Source organism: Hyperoodon ampullatus (genome assembly GCF_949752795.1).
Source record: "Hyperoodon ampullatus genome assembly, chromosome: 13".
NCBI classification, from domain to species: Eukaryota; Metazoa; Chordata; class Mammalia; order Artiodactyla; family Ziphiidae; genus Hyperoodon; species Hyperoodon ampullatus.
The window spans coordinates 27,281,239-27,298,274 of NC_136926.1; the positions used below are offsets into that span (position 1 = coordinate 27,281,239).

General features: G+C 48.9%; 1 protein-coding gene across 4 annotated transcripts in view; it reads right to left on the bottom strand.

Annotated features, from left to right (window-relative positions):
* The window catches only part of MED15 (mediator complex subunit 15), a 62,935-nt gene that overhangs the window by 18,671 nt on the left and 27,228 nt on the right, over positions 1–17,036 (bottom strand). For all 4 annotated transcript variants that reach the window (XM_079717618.1, XM_079717616.1, XM_079717617.1 and 1 more), the window contains exons 3-4: positions 2,928–2,979; positions 1,347–1,376 (exon numbers count right to left, since the gene is read on the bottom strand). In XM_079717618.1, the coding sequence (XP_079573744.1) occupies positions 1,347–1,376; positions 2,928–2,979 (82 nt within the window). The remainder of the gene's footprint in view (positions 1–1,346; positions 1,377–2,927; positions 2,980–17,036) is intronic.

A 17,036-nucleotide genomic window follows, 5' to 3' on the forward strand; every position in this document is an offset into this window, starting at 1 on the left:
TGAGGCCTTCCCGGGCCCACGCTTCCTCCCACCTCCAGGCTCAACACCCTCAGAGTCCCAAATGGTGAGCGGCCGGAGTCCCGGGAGTCCCCCAAGCCCCGGCCCAGCTGCCTGCCACACCCCAGGGGCTGGGACACCTCCTGGGAAGGGAACACAGCCCACACCCTAGCCTAGCCTATGCCAGGTCCTGACAGACTCCAAGGGACGAGCAAGCCTTTGGTGGCAGGCAGTGGCCCCACCCCTCCTGGCCATAGGCCCCTCCTGCTGGGTGAGACACAGCTGGGAATCCAGAGAAAACAAGGGTCAAGGGCTCTTCACAGTAAGCCGAGCCTGGGGCCAGAGAAGAGGGGGCAGGAGTAGATCTCCCAGGGAGGTTACAAGTCCCCTTGTGCACCAGAAGCCCATCTCTGCTAAGTCTGGGCAGGACCCCACTGAGGAGCTGTTCTCAGGAAAGACCCCTGAGAACAAGGGTGTGTGGGAGGGGTCCGCAGATGCTCGCCAGCTGAGTGAGTAATGCCAGGGCTTGGGGCAGGAGCCAGAGGCTCTTGTTGTAACAGCAAAGAGCCACCTGCAGGCAGGTGCAGCCTGGCTGGCTCACCCTGCCACAGAACCGAGTGAACACACACATTCTCCTGGCCAAGCACTCTTGATACCCACCCCCCACACACACACCCCGGCCCTGGCTGGCCAACAATCGCTGCACAAGCCAAGAGACCCCAGGCAGGTGCAGCCAGCTCGGCCAAGGCAAGCCTGGGCATGCGGCATGTGCCGCCGACAGTAAGACAAACAGCCCGCCAGGGTGGCTCCCCGCCCGGCAGTCGGAGTTTAGTTGGCTACTGGGATCTGCTAAACACCTTCACTGGCAGCTCACTCAGTGAGACCTAGGCTAAATCAACAGGGTTCCCATGAGATAAAACCTTGAAATTAAAAAATAAAAAAGAATGATAATTCTTAACTTACAAAGAAACTTTGTAACTTAAGAAAGTGAATTCATAGTTATTCTCTAAATACTACAGATTATTATACTGAGCATAGTATTTACCATACTAGTTCTCTCCCAGAGAGCTCAAAATTTTAGATAATATTCAATAATCGTGTGAGTTTTCATCATCTTTTTTGCGGGAGGAATGGGATGGGGTGGTATCGTCCGACTCCACGGTCACCAGGAGGAGGGTGCTTGGTGGGCCGGGAGCTGGCAGTTCTCAGGAACCCGAGGTCGTCTCTCCGGGAACTTCCTCCTCCAGTAACAGCTTAACCCCAGGCACACGCAGCACCCACCATCCCACTCCTGCTACTCCGCAGTCAAGGTTGGGAAAAACTTTAATTCCAAAAGGAGAAACTCTTACCACTGACAGAAGCTTGTGATTTCTTGTTATCTATATATAAAGAAAAAAAAAGAAGAAACCAAAGTAAACAAAGTTTTTATGTAACCATATATTTCCACACTAAGTCAGTGCTGAAGGCATTCGCCCAGAGGTCATTTGCTAACACTGAGCTGACCCTGCCTAGAAACTAGACAAAACATACCTCAGAGTTTCAGAGAGAGAGAGAGAGAGTGTGTGTGTGTGTGTGTGTGTGTGTGAACATGTGTGAATACATGTATGTGTCCCACCCCCAGCAGCATTGACACACAAGGAGGCCTGGAGCAAGAGGGTGCAGAACCACTCCACAGTCAACCTGGGCCCTGGAGAACAGCCCCCAGGTGGAGGCTGATGCTGGGTCTCCTCTAGTTCCTTCCTTCCCAGGCCGGGGCTCTTAGTACAGGCCCCGAGCCACAAACAAGAGTGCTTCAGGGATCTACGGTGGGCCCACAACACCTCCATTTTCAGCCCACTCTGGTGAGGGAGGCAGCATCCCCATTTTCTGGATGAGGAAACTGAGTCTGTCCAAGGCTGGTTAGAGGCCGGATCCAGCCAGCCCCAGGGCGGGCAGGGAACTGCCACAACAGTTCCACCCTCTGCTGGGGGTGAGGTAGCTGTGGGCGCCCCCTCCAAAGGGCTGTGTGCACTGCCGTGCCAGGGCCAGCTCCCAAATGGACCAGCCAGCCCGAAAGGCTGAGCCCTTGCCAGTACAGACGGGGTCGTGGCCAGGCTGCTCATGCCCCAGGCTTCTAGTGGCGGCTCCTCTTGTTCCAAACACCATGGGACCTTCCCAAACACAGCAAAGAAAGTGAAATCAAGTGAGGTTCATCTTGCTGGCCAGTCTGGTAAAAAGTTAGTGTGGAAAGAAGCAATGGCCCTGAAAGGACTCTGGGGTCCCCAATGTTTCCCTGAGATGAGTGACGCCGACGCCACAGGTGTCTCGACAGCCACAGGGAGCAGCCGTCCCGTGGACAGGCTGCGTGGGAGGAACCTGCCTCCTGTGGTCACACCACTGCAGGCCGGCAGGAGGCGCTGTGGCTGTAACCACCACCACCACCCCCCAGCGGCCCTGAGCGGCCCTGACCCGAAGAGGACCTGGGATGCTGTGGGGCTGGGCCCTCACCAGGGCAGGGAGTACAGGGTGGCGCTGAGAAAGCTGGCCCCAGAAGCTTCCAGCCTGACAGGAACACAGTTAGGTCCAGCCTCCATGGGTCAAAAAAACCAGGGATCAGGGAAGGAAGTGTCTATTCCAGGGTGGACTCTGCTTATTCAGGAACTGCCTAGAGATCAAAGCAGCAGTCTTTCAAAAAGGGAGATTAAGCAGACAAGCAAAAAGAGCAGTCCAGCCCAGACCACTTGGACACTAACATCTCCATTAGGCCACAATCAGCACGTTTCAGGCTGAGGCTCTGGGAGGATGGGAAACATGGAATCAAATGCGAAGCCATGAAGAACTTCCCGGAAAGCAGGCGCTGTCCACAGACATCCTGCCTCAGGCACTGGGGCCGAGACTGGCCGGCCTCTCGTGGCGACCACAACCACCCAGAGATGTGATGTTTTACTTACGGATGTCTCGAAAATGGATAATGAGCCTGGCCACGAGAGAAAGGTATTCATCCTAAAAGTAAAAACAGGAAGCAGTTTAATCCCAGAAGCAGAAGTGAGGCCGAGTGACGCCCCTTCCCGCCCTGGCCCTGCTGTGCTCCTCCTGAAGGCAGGGATGGCAGCCATCCCCGTCTGTCTGTCTGTCTTCGTCCGGCTTGGCTCGGCCTCCTCTGGAATCCATCCTTCTGGGAAAGGCCGGCAGAGCTCGGCTACCACAGAACAACAAAAGGCACACAGAAACAGAAAACCAAGAAGGTACCAAGACACTAGAAGACGCTGCTCCCCCGCCCTGCTGTAAACCCTGGCGAGGGCCACGGGGGGCTCAGACACCCGTCTTTCTGCAGAGGGGCTGGCCCAGGGTCACAGGGCATCTCAGAAGTAGACACAGGAGGGCCGCTTTTGTCTTCGCTCCATTTGTACCAAAGTACTTTCGCTTTTCACACCGGCCTGTTGCTTTTCCACTGCTGACGTCATATTTGCATGCAAATCTGGCTGGGCGCCCTTGCTGTGCTTTCCGCAGCTCCCGCTGATCTGAATTCACTGCACTGCCCAGGGAGAGGGCACAGTGCCGCTCAAGGAAGCAGGTGAAGGTCACTGCCCAGGGCCCTCTTGGTTCTCGCTGTGTTTCTGGAACCTCCCAGCAGGGCCTGCCTTCCACCATTTGTCCTCTTTGTAACCAAGGACACTCACTCCAGGGGTTCCGGGGAAATCACTACTGTGAGTTTGTCTTGGGGTCAAAGAAGGGATGTTCGTAACTAAAATCTTATTTCAGAGAACCTGGACCATCCTTCTGGCAAGGCAGGCAGAAAGGGCAGAGCTTTCACCCCGCCTGCTCATTTGACCCCCGCCTAAGTCACCATGACACTGAGTCCACTCAACAGCAGCCAGAGGAGACGACCCCTGCAGCCCAGGACCCACCAAAGGGGACAGCCCATGAGCCTGGGACAGACAGTGAACCTGCCGTCACAAGAACACCTCCAAGGGAAACACATGAAGGGGACCTCAGACGAATGTTAACAACATAAGCACACTTTGTAACCCCCATCAGCCCTCACTGATCTCAAACTTCACCCACCACTGTTTTCTCAGCCATGGAATCAGCAGAGGAAAATGTGGGGGAAAGGCCCAGGGAGGCCACGGGGCAAGTACCAAAGGACAGGACACGTGGGAGATGTGTTCAACACTCCCCCTCCCAATGCCCCCCACAAATTTCTGGGAGGAAAAGGATCCCGCAGATCACCTGACCAGGCTGGTCCTTGAAGGACGACAGGGTGGTGAGTGGGGTGCAAGGAAAGTGGGCTAAAGGAAGCTCTGAAATGAGGTGGCCAAGGACGGGGGGCTTGCCAGGTCAAGAGCTGATGTCTCAGTAAGGCCTTGGCCATCTTTTGGGTCGGAGAAATCTTAAAAGAATTTGTTGAGCTTTTTCTACTTCCATAAAAGGTGAAGCAAGAGGAAGCAGGTTTAAAAAGCAACCAGATCATTAGAAAGCCCACAAACAACAAATGCTGGAGAGTTTGGAGAAAAGGGAACTTTCCAACACTGTTAGTGGGAATGTAAACTGATGCAGCCACTATGGCAAACAGTATGGAGGTTCCTCAAAAAATTAAAAATAGAATTAACATATGATCCTGCAATCCCACTCTTGGGCATGTATCCGGAGAAAACTCTAATTCAAAAAGATACGTGCACCCCTACGTTCACATCAGCACTATTTACAATAGCCAAGACATGGAAGCACCTAAGTGTCCACTGACAGATGAATGGATAAAGAGGATATAGTATGTATATATACAATGGAATATTACTCAGTCATAAAAAAGAATGAAATAATGCCATTTGCAGCAACATGGATGGACCCAGAGATTGTTATACTAAGCAAAGTAAGTCAGACAAATACCATATGGTATTACTTATATGTGGAATCTAAAATATGATAAATGAACTTATCGATGAAACAGAAACAGACTCAGGGACACAGAGTACAGAGTTGTGGCTGCCAGGGGTGGGGGGGGTGCTAGGGGAGGGATGGATCGGGAGTTTGGGGTTAGCAGATGCAAACTATTATATATAGAATGGATAAACAACAAGGTATAGCACAGGGAACTATACTCAATATCCTGTGATAAACCATAATAGAAAATATACATATGTATAACTGAATCACTTTGCCGTACAGGAAAAAACACAACATTGTAAATCAACTATACTTCAGTTATAAAAAAAAAACCAAAAACAAAAACAAAACCAGCAACCAGATATTTACTCCGACACAAGATACAGGAGCCAGGTGGGCACAAGGCACCCATGGTCTGCGCCCACTGAGGCTGCCCACAGCCCGGCGCAGCAGAGGCTCTGGGGACCAGACCAGCATGAGGAGGCCTGAAGGGGATGGAGGGGGGCAGCAACCACCTGACAGGAGAAGCGGGCACAGGGAGTGGTCAGTCACACTGCCACCAAGGGGCGCTCCTGTGGGTAAACACATCACCCAGCAGGTTGAGGGTAGAGCGCCTCAGACCTGCTGATCTGATCCCCCTCTGACTCCCCAGGGCGGCTGCCTTACTCTATGTCTAGACTGGCTTCCCTGGGCGTGAGAGTTCCCAGCCTCCATGCAGACAGAGAGGTTATGACCCCTCTTCTGCTCCAAGGCACCCCCGCTCCAGGACAGTTCCAGAAATGGGCCAAGGAGCATGTACCTCCCTTATCTTCACTCCACCTTTATCATCTCCCCCTCCTGACAGCAAAAATACAAGTATCCAGGCTGGGTACAGCCAGAGCACAGCAGTGACAGATCACACGCCGCACTGACTCCGGGCCAGACACAGCTCTGAATGCTCTACAAAAAACTAACACACTCAATTCTTCCAACTGCCCAGTGAGGCAGGTACTACTAGCGGGCTGGTTTGCAGGTGAGAAGACAGAAATGTGGGGAAAAAGCTGCCTGCAGTTTATACACTTTGTCTAACCTGTACAAGTCTTGCATGAGGACCTGACAGCAAAGGTGGAGGACGAATCCCCTCACGGATGTGGAGGGAGCAGTAGGAAGGACACACATGCTCCAGGTAAGATGCCACAGGCCACACACTAGATGCTACACTGTTATACCTTTTGTATAAGACTCGGGGAATCTGAACATGTATGTTTGCTTTATATCTGCAAAAAGAAATGCCGCAGATCAACAATTAAATCCCCAGAGGTATCAGGAAGTGGCCTGGAAATGAAACTTCCCACCTTGTTATACAGCTTTCACATTGGAAGTATGTAATCTTTTACCAAATTGAAGACAAAGCCAAATCAAAAGGAAGAAGTACAGGGACTTCCCTGGTGGTAGAGTGGTTAAGAATCCGCCTGCCAATGCAGGGGACACAGGTTCGAGCCCTGGTCTGGGAAGATCCCACATGCCGCGGAGCAACTAAGCCCATGCGCCACAACTACTGAGCCTGTACTCTAGAGCCCGCGAGCCACAGCTACTGAAGCCTGCGCGCCTAGAGCCCATGCTCCGCAATGAGAAGCCACCACAATGAGAAGCCCGCACGCCGCAACGAAGAGTAGCTCCTGCTCACCACAACTAGAGAAAGCCCACGTGCAGCAACGAAGACCCAACGCAGCCAAAAATAATAAAAAAAAAAAAGTACAATTCCTAAAAATGCAAAACCAACCAAACAGATGAGCTGATATCAAGTTGGTGTCAGAATCATAGGGAAAAGAGTTCTTTTTTTTTTTTTTGCGGTACGCGGGCCTCTCACCGCTGCGGCCCCTCCCGCCGCGGAGCACAGGCTCCGGACGCGCAGGCCCAGCGGCCACGGCTCACGGACCCAGCTGCTCCGCGGCACGTGGGATCCTCCCGGACCGGGGCACGAACCCGCGTCCCCTGCATCAGCAGGCGGACCCCCAACCACTGCGCCACCAGTGAAGCCCTAGTTCTTTTGATTGATCATTTTAAAAAACAAAAAGCAAACAAAACAAAAAAACCATATGTCCTTAGGGGAAGGGGTACATTTTAAGTACACACAGAGCTGTAAAGAAATCTTAAACTTCATTCCACATTTTGTTATTTGCTACTAATAAAAAGTATTTTACAGTAATTATGCCAATGACATTAGAAGCCAAGATATTCACAAAAGAGAACAGATACATGTTTAAAATAAAACCCTGTAATTGGAAATATCAGTGTGAAATTATGGGGTTTTGAGGTTGTTGTTTCAAAAACATATGACTCCTTAGCTCTGTTCACAAAAAAGCACAGAAGCCATGAGCAGCCCCATGCCCACACTGCAAGACCCAAGTACCATTTCACCCTTGAAAAGGAACCAGGGCTCCTTAGAGCAAAGCTGATTCTGGGCCAAGATGCAAGCAACCTACAAAAGACTAAGGCGTTGTGACAGGGCCCCCAAGGGGTCAGGAATGTGCCTGTGAGCAGCCACTGGGGATGCATCAAAATGAACAGCTGCAAGGCCTGAAACTCGCTTGATGCAGAGCCATGCTCACAACATCACTCACAGGAAGAGAAGCAGCTTCACCCCACCCCCAGGCCCCGGCACTTGCCCCTGGGTACCAAGGGCAGCAATTCCACAAGACAGTCAGTACTCCTGACGGTCCCGAACAGGCTGTGTTTCAAGCAACCAAGTACACTGGTGGATGAAAGAAAACCTTTCCTGGCAAGACAATTCCATCTAATAAATGTGGAAGAAAAGCCAGAATTCAGGACAAGTACCAGTTTGCAACGCCCAGTTAAATGATGGAATCATCAGCTGATAAGTGGATGGGCAACTTCATAAAAGAGTCAGACTGTCACTCTCCCGACTCCTGATCAACTGTGGCCTTGTGGGAAAATCAAGACACCCAGAAATATATATAATATATACAAATATGAGGCACCACCTCCAATGCCTTCTTGCTAACAAGACCCCTGCATACTGTGCTCTTTTGATCAAACACCTGGTTCACAAGAAATAAGGGGCAGGCAAGAGGGAGCCAGGCCACAGGGAATACTGTTGGTGGGAACACGCATGGTAAACACTGCTACTGAGGACTCAAAGGAAGAAAAGGAGCTGGTCAGAAAGCTCATGTCATCTTAGAGAATACAGATGTCATCAGAACAGAATGCTGGGGAAAAGGTGAATGTTAAAAGTGTTCCTGGAGGGGCTTCCCTGGTGGCGCAGTGGTTGAGAGTCCACCTGCTGATGCAGGGGACATGGGTTCGTGCCCCGGTCTGGGAAGATCCCACATGCCGCGGAGCGTCTGGGCCCGTGAGCCATGGCCGCTGAGCCTGCGCGTCCGGAGCCTGTGCTCCGCAACGGGAGAGGCCACAACAGTGAGAGGCCCTCGTACCACAAAAAAAAAAAAAAAAAAAAAAAAAAAAGTGTTCCTGGTGAGGGCTCAGGGGAAAGAGGAACGTGTGATTGGAAACAAGAACACAGAGAACCCCTGTCATACAGTGCCCAGAAGTCTAGCTGAATCGTACCCTAGTTGAGAGGAAGGCAGACCTTGTAAGCAATGAACCTGGATATTTGGCTGAGTAGACTTCCAAACAAAGTGTGGAAGGTCTGGCCTGCTTTCTTCTTTCTTAAAAAAAATTATTTATTTATTTATTTTTGGCTGCATTGGGTCTTCGTTGCTGCACACGGGGTTTCTCTAGTTTTGGCGAGCAGGGGCTACTCTTTGTTGTGGTGTGCGGGCTTCTCATTGCAGTGGCTTCTCTTTTTTGCAGAGCACGGGCCCTAGAGCGCGCGGGCTTCAGTAGTTGTGGCACGTGGGCTCAGTAGTTGTGGCTCACAGGCTCTAGAACACAGGCTCAGTAGTTGTGGCGCACGGGCTTAGTTGCTCCACGGCATGTGGGATCTTCCCGGACCAGGGCTCGAACCCGTGTCCCCTGCATTTGTAGGCAGATTCTTAACCACTGCGCCACCAGGGAGGTCCTGGCCTGCTTTCTTCTTGCTGCTTACAGTGAAATTGGGAGTAAAGAAAGAAACTGAGGGAAGAACCGTTAAACATAAAGGAACCTGGACTTGGTTTCGGAAATTCCCAGGCTATTCAGATTACAAAGAAACACTAAAATTAGGAGATTCACTGTAGGAATGTGTGCTCTGGAGAGAAGGCTGAGGGTGTGGTTGCACAGACTATGCTAGTGCCAAAGAGATCAGGCATGTGATGAATCCTCTCAGTCGTCTCACAGACGCCAGGAATAGGGATGAAATTACAGGGGTGAAACATTTGTGGGGAAACCTCCTGTCTAATGGCATGAATGTCACATATTCACAGTCTAGAGCATCATACCAGCAGAAACACTGCCAGTTTAGACTAAAAGGGAGAGACTGGATGAAATTTTAAAAGGGTGTCAGACTCCCAAAGTCAACAGGCAGGAAACAGGCTGGTAAAACTACTGGCTGCAAACATGACCACCAGGGAGAGCCTTGGGCCAAGAGGCCAAAGCCATGAGCCCAGAGACTGTAGCCTCCAAGTCTGTGGGAATTTGTCCAGCAGCTACAGGAAACTAATACACTGCCTCTATGGATTGGCCTATTCTGGGCATTTTATACAAATGCATCATACAATACGTGCTCCCTTGTGACTATTTCACTACACTTATCGTGATGTTTTCAAGGTTCATCCGTGTTGTACCATGTATCAGTACTTCATTCCATTATACGGCCAGATAACAGTCCATTATACAGACACACCACATTTTCTTTATCCACTCATCAGCTGATAAACATTTGGGTGTTTCCACTTTCTGGCTATTATGAGTGATGCTATGAGTATTTCTGCGCAAGTTCTGTGCATATATGGTAACTCTGTTTAATTTCTGAGGAATCTCTACACTGTTTTCCACAGTGGCTGCTCCACTATACATTCCTTCCAGCAACGTATGAGGTGATGAGGTGCCAATTTCTCACCAATACTTATCTTTTTTTAATTATAGCCATCATGAGTGTGACGTTGTATCTCACTGTGGTTTGGATTCGCCTTTCCCTAAGGACTAGTGATATTGAGCATCCTTTCATGTGCTTCTTGGCCATTTGTACTGGGTTGGCCAAAATAGTTCCTTTGGTTTTTGGGGTTTTTTTTTGCGGTACGCAGGCCTCTCACTGTTGTGGCTTCTCCCGTTGCGGAGCACAGGCTCCAGACGCACAGGCTCAGCGGCCATGGCTCACGGGCCTAGCCGCTCCGCGGCATGTGGGATCTTCCCAGACCGGGGCACGAACCCTTGTCCCCTGCATTGGCAGGCGGACTCTCAACCACTGCGCCACCAGGGAAGCCCTCTGGTTTTTAAGTAAAAATAAAGACACATTTTTTACTTTCATCAAGAACTTTATTGAACAATGTATTCACCACTTTGTTCCACTACCTTCTGCCATTTTTCAGGCAACTTCATAATTCCATCTTCCCAAAACTTTTTATCTTTTTTTAAAAAAATTTTTTTGGCTGCATTGGGTCTTCGTTGCTGCACGCGGGCTTTCTCTAGTTGCGGCAAGCGGGGGCTACTCTTTGTTGAGCGGGCTTCTCACTGCGGTGGCTTCTCTTGTTGCGGAGCACAGGCTCAAGGTACGTGGGCCTCAGCAGTTGCGGCAGGCGGGCTCAGTAGTTGCGGCAGGCAGGCTCTAGGGCACGCAGGCTCAGCAGTTTGGCGCACGGGCTCTAGAGCGCAAGCTCAGTAGTTGTGGCACATTCACTTAGTTGCTCTGCGGCATGTGGGATCTTCCCAGACCAGAGATCAAACCCATGTCCCCTGCACTGGCAGGAGGATTCTTAACCACTGCACCACCAGGGAAGTCTCTCAAAACTTTTTATCTTTTTGAGCAAAGAACTGTTCTAGGTGTCTTTTACAATCTTCCAGGGAAGTGAAATTTTTTCCATTAAGAGAATTTTGTAAAGACTGAAATAAATGTAAATCCAAAGGTGCAAATGTCTGGTGAATATGGCAGATGAATCAGAACTTCCCAGCCAAGGTGTAACAGTTTTTACCTGGTCATCAAAGAAACATGTGGTCTGGCATTATCCTGATGGAAGATTATGCATTTTCTGTTGACTAATTCTGGACGCTTTTCATTGAGTGCTGCTTTCAGTTGGTCTAATTGGGAGCAGTACTTGTTGGAATTAATCGTTTGGTTTTCCAGAAGTAGCTCATAATAGAGGACTCCCTTCCAATCCCACCATATACACAACATCACCTTCTTTGGATGAAGACCGGCCTTTGGTGTGGTTGGTGGTGGTTCATTTCACTTGCCCCACTGATCTCTTCCATTCTACATTACTGTACAGTAACCACTTTTCATCCCGATGCAATTTGTTTTAAAAACAAAACGTTTGGGTTTCCCTGGTGGCGCAGTGGTTGAGAGTCCACCTGCCGATGCAGGGGACACGGGTTCATGCCCCGGTCCGGAGGGATCCCACGTGCCACGGAGCGGCTGGGTCCGTGAGCCATGGCCGCTGAGCCTGCGCGTCCGGAGCCTGTGCTCCGCAGCCGGAAAGGCCACAGCAGTGAGAGGCCCGCGTACCGCAAGAAAAAAAAACACGTTTTCGCTACGTTTAAATGGAGAATCACATGTGGAAATATGGTCAAGAAGGTTTTTTTTGCTTAACTTATGTGGAACTGAAACATCAAAGCGATTAACATAACCAAGCTGATGCAAATGATTTTCCACGCTTGATTTGGATATTTTGAGTATGTCAGCTATCTCCTGCATGGTATAACATTGATTGTTCTCAATTAATGTCTCAGTTTGATTGCTATCAACTTCAACTGGTCTACCCGACCGTGGAGCATCGTCCAGCAGGAAAGCTCCAGCATGAAACTTCGCAAACTACTTTTGACACGTTTGATCAGTCGCAGCACCTTCTCCATACACTGCACAAATCTTTTTTTGCATTTCAGTTGCATTTTTACCTTTCTTGAATAAAGCATAATAAAACAATTTTTAAAATGTTGTTTTTCTTCCATCTTCAATATTAAAATGGCTACACAAAAATTCTCCAATTTTGTTAAGTTTTTTTTAAATGCACACTGATATGACAGCTGTCACAATACAATCTAACAAAATTGTTTTGAATGAAGTTAAAGACAACTAAGCGCTACTAGAGCCATCTTACGGAAAAAAAATGAACGAACTTTTTTAGCCAACCCAATATATCGTCTCTGGAGAAATGTCTATTCAAGTTCTTTGCCCATTTTTGAATTAGGTTGTTTGGTTTCTTTTGCTGTTGTTGTTGAGTTGCAGTTCTTTATATACTCTGATACCAGTCCCTCATCAGATATCATCAGATATTTGATTTGCAAATATTTTCTCCCATTCCACAGACTGTCTTTTTACTCTCTTGATGGTATCCTTTGATGCACAACAGTGTTTAATTTTGATGAAGTCAAATTAATCTATGTTTTCTTTTGTTGCTTGTGCTTTTGGTGTCATATGTAAGAAACCATTGCCTAATCTGAGGTCACAAAGATTCATGCCTATATTTTCTTCTAAAAATTTTACAGTTTTAGGACTTCCCTGGTAGCGCAGTGGTTAAGAATCCGCCTGCAAACGCAGGGGACACAGCTTCAAGCCCTGGTCCAGGAAGATACCACATGCCATGGAGCAACTAAGCCCGTGCGCCACAACTACTGAGCCTGTGCTCTAGAGCCTGCGAGCCACAACTACTGAGCCCACGTGCCTAGAGCACGTGCTCTGCTACGAGAAACCTCCACAATGAGAAGCCCGTGCACCCCAACGAAGAGTAGCCCCCGCTCACCGCAACTAGAGAAAGCCTGTGCACAGTAACGAAGACCCAATGCAGCCAAAAATAAATTAATAAAAAATTAAAAAATAAGTTTTACAGTTTCAGCTCTTAGGTCTTTGATCCATTTTGAGTTAATGTTGGTATATGGTATGAGACTGGGGTCCCACCTCAATATCATACAATATCATCCAGCAGATGTCCTAGCATCATTTGTTCTTTTCCAAGATTGTTTTGGCTATGCTGGGTCCCTTGAGTTTCCTTAGTATCATTTTGTCAGTTTCTACAAAGTCTGTTAGAAACTTTTCCTCATACTTGAAAAATGTATCAATTCCCAGAGCAGGTGCTCCAGAGTCAGTGTTCTCAGCAACATGGGACCTTTGGTGAGTATTGTGTTGTGATTCACGTATTTTAAAATTTTACCCTTATACATTATAAAGTATTTTAAACATACAAAAAATAAATAATAAAACAAATGACAGTGGGTTCCTTACCCAGTTTAAATTAAAAAATAAGATCGAAAGAAAGCAAGCTAGCTCCCCATGCTACCGCTGATTTGCCCTACACCTCGTGTTCTTCACAGCTGAACTGGAGAAAGTCACGAGGACTACACGGAGTATCTGTACTCTCTCAGCTCCTCAGTACATGCTAGTGAAAACGGAACGACTGAAAACCAAAGAAGTAGAATTTCTGAGGAGGCCTCTGAGCAAGCACGCCGACGCCGGGTAGTGCAGGAGGAGGCCTGGTTGTCACCCCACAAACAGCAGAGGGCAGGAGCACAGCCCTGGACCTGTCAAAACTGGCCACACCCAGGCCTTTCTAGCAGGTCTCAGCAGTTGTTCAGAAAATGCTAGTCTTTTCATGCGGTTTGCCGTTTTCACTATACACAATTGTGCTTTTCTCCTCCAATAGCTGTCTCTGATTAAACAAAGATAGCAGAAGATGTATTCGGTTTCAGTCAAAAGGCCAACCCTGGGCTTGCGAGGTCCGTAAAAAGGGCTGAAGGTAGGAGAGTGTCTCCTTCATCAGACGTGCAACGGCCTCTTCCTGCTCTCCCCAGGCTGTGCTCTTGCCCTCTTATTCCAGCAGCTGCTTGTGCCCCTCAGCCCTCCTCTACTTAGCCTCCAGGTCACTTCCCAGTTCTGATGCTCTCGGCCTCCTGGTCCCTAGGTTTCACCTTGGCCCCCACCGTGGGGACTCAGTGTTTACAGCTGTAAACCAGAGACATGCACTACTTCTGCATAATACTATCCAACGTGCAAAACAGTTGATGTGTGTTTAACATATAAGCTTAATTTAAAAACAACCAAGTGATAAGCATATGTTCAGCAATGCACCCAGCTATAATAAGCCTCTCTATGCACTGCCGCTGTGGGTGCCGACGCAGAGGTCCCGGGATCCCTGGCTGTGCTCTCATCCAGCAGATGCCAAACCTTCCTGAATCTGCAGAGTGCTTAGAGCTGCTATTATTATACCACCCACCACCCCCAGGGAAAGTGGTTTCTGCCTTGAGGCAGAGAGCAGTCCCACCTGCAGGAATTCAGATGTTAAGAATTAAAGTGGGTGTTTGGGTGTCTTTTGCTTTGCTAGATGGGGGGAAGTAGCACAAGTAGCAAAGAGGGTAGGCTCTGACCCCAGGCCCCCAAGATGTGTGACCTCCTGGGCAAGTTACCTGGCATCTGTGTGCCTGAGCCTCCTCGTCTGCAACCTGGGGACAGCAGCACTGTACCTGCTTCACGGGCCTTGCAAGGGGACATCACATCACTTTAGAGGGAGCAATGGGGCCTGGCCATTAGACCCAGGGCCAGCCCCTGACAGAATGGGAAGAGCTTTAACTCTGGGTGCTAACACCACACTGGAAGCATGCACCAACCAGGCAATCTGGAGCTAGTGGTCTTTTATACAAGAGTGCTCAAGGTCTTCCTTGCCCGGGCTGTATACCAGGCAGCCTGAGGTGCCCGCCCATGGGTGACCCGGTTTCCTTTAGGGTGGACACCTCTGGACCCACCTGCTTGCAAGGATTCCAAGAGAAGGTTAGCCCCTTCTCCAAGACCACCTCTGCCTCCCAGCACCTCCTGGAGTCTAAAAACAGAGAAATCACTCTTCTGTATCCTTTTCTTTGCTCTGGGTCCCACAGTCATTCTAATGGGTTCTCAGGCAGGAGGGGCAGGTAACAAGTGTGCCCGGCTGCCACCAGACTGGAGAGTCGCTCCGGAGCCCCACCCTGGAGGAAAGGTCTCGCCGCATGACGGGGCCCAAGGCTCCATGTGGGGCTTGAGCAGGACTAATAAGCTGGACATCGGACAGCAGTGTCCAAGCAGAAAGTCCGTCTCTAAAAATGACAGGAAACTTCCCAGACCTCTCTATAAATACCTCTCTTCCAAATAGTCAGGGCCTCCTCTTGAAGTTAGGGATTTAGAACCAGCCTGACCAAAGGAAATGCAACTGAAATTGCTAAGGTGTGCAGGTGCTGCAGTAAGGAGAAGCGAGGACAGTGACGGGGGCTGTTGTGCTGCCAGTCGCCCCCTTGGGATGGAAGACTTATTCTCCAGCTGCTGGGAGGGTCTCTGTGGTGGCCAGTCTCCAAGGTGGCAGCCAACAACCGCTGGCCTCCCTGGATGCACAGGCCACAGCACACAGAGAAGGTGGAGGCGACTCCCTCCCCAGACTCCACGCTGGCCTTAGGACTTGCTGTGACCCAGTGATGTTCTAGGACTTCAGGGGACTGACAGCTTCCACGTCCCCTGCCTTGGAAGCCAGCCGCTGTGCCGTAACGAAGCCCGGGCTATGCTGCTGGAGACACCAGGTGGCTGCCAGCTGAATGTGGCTGCGCCGAGGTCACCAGTGAGACCAGAAGAATGGCCAGCCAGGCAGCTCCAATCACCCCAATCCTGACCCACAGAATCAGGACAGATACCAACTCATTGCTCTAGGCCACTACATTTTGCAGTAGTTCCTTATAAAGCAATAGACAACAAATAATACTGGACCAACAAGTTGTGTATTTTGAAAGTTGAAATAATTCAATAAGCCCTCACCAAGGTTCTTATCTCCCAAATATCTTCAAATTATGTATCTAATAAGAGACTTGTATCCAAAATTTATAACGAGTTCTTACAATCTGGCAATAAAAAGACCAACAACTCAATTTTAAAATGGGCAAAGGATCTGAATAAACATTTCTCCAAAGAAAATATACAAATGATCAATAAACACAGTAAGTCATCTGGGAATGCAAATCAAAACTACAATTAGATGCCACTTCACACTCATTATGATGGCTATAATAAAAAAAAAAACAGTAACAAGTATTGATGAGGAATGGAGAAATTGGAACCTCATACAATCCTAGTGGGAATGTAAAATGGTGCAGCTGCTTTGAAAACAGTCTAGCAATTCCTCAAAAGGTTAAATACAGAGTTACCATCTGATTCAGCAGTTCCTTTCCTAGGTATACAGGAAAGAGAAATGGAAACATATGTCCCCAGGAAAGTTTGCACACAAATGTTCATAGCAGCATTATTATAATAGCCAAAAAGTGGAAACACTCCAGATGTCCATAAACTGGTGATGGATAAATAAAATATGGTACATCCATACAATGGAATATTATTTGGCAATAAAAAGGAATAAAGTACATGCTACAACATGGTTCATGGGTGAACATTAAAAATATTATGCTAGGGCTTCCCTGGTGGCGCAGTGGTTGAGAGTCCGCCTGCCGATGCAGGGGACACGGGTTCGTGCCCCGGTCTGGGAAGATCCCACATGCCGCAGAGCGGCTAGGCCCGTGAGCCATGGCCACTGAGCCTGTGCTCCGGAGCCTGTGCTCCGCAAGGGGAGAGGCCACAACAGTGAGAGGCCCGCCTACCGCAAAAAAAAAAAAAAAAAAAAAAAAATTATGCTAAGTGAAAGAAGCCAGTCACAGAAACATATATTTTATGATGCATTTATATGAAAAATACAAAATAAGCAAATCTATAGCAACAGAAAGCAGATAAGTGGTTGCCTAGGACTGAGGGTTGAGGGAAAACGGGGAGTGCTGGCTAACGGGTATAGAGATTCTTTAGAAAGTGCTCTAGGGAGTACCTTGGGGGCCTAAGTGGTTAGGATTCCGGGCTTTCACTGTCATGGCCCATGTTCAATCCCTGGTCAGGGAACTGAGATCCCATAAGCTGCAAGGTGTGGCCAAAAAAAAAAAAAGAAAAAGAAAAAAGAAAAAAGAAAATGCTCTAAAATGGATTGTGGTGATGGTTGCGCAACTCTGTGAAGATCCTAAAAGACCAACCACTGAACTGTACATTTTAAATGGGTGAATTGTACAGTATATGAATTAGAGCTCGATAAAGTTGTTAT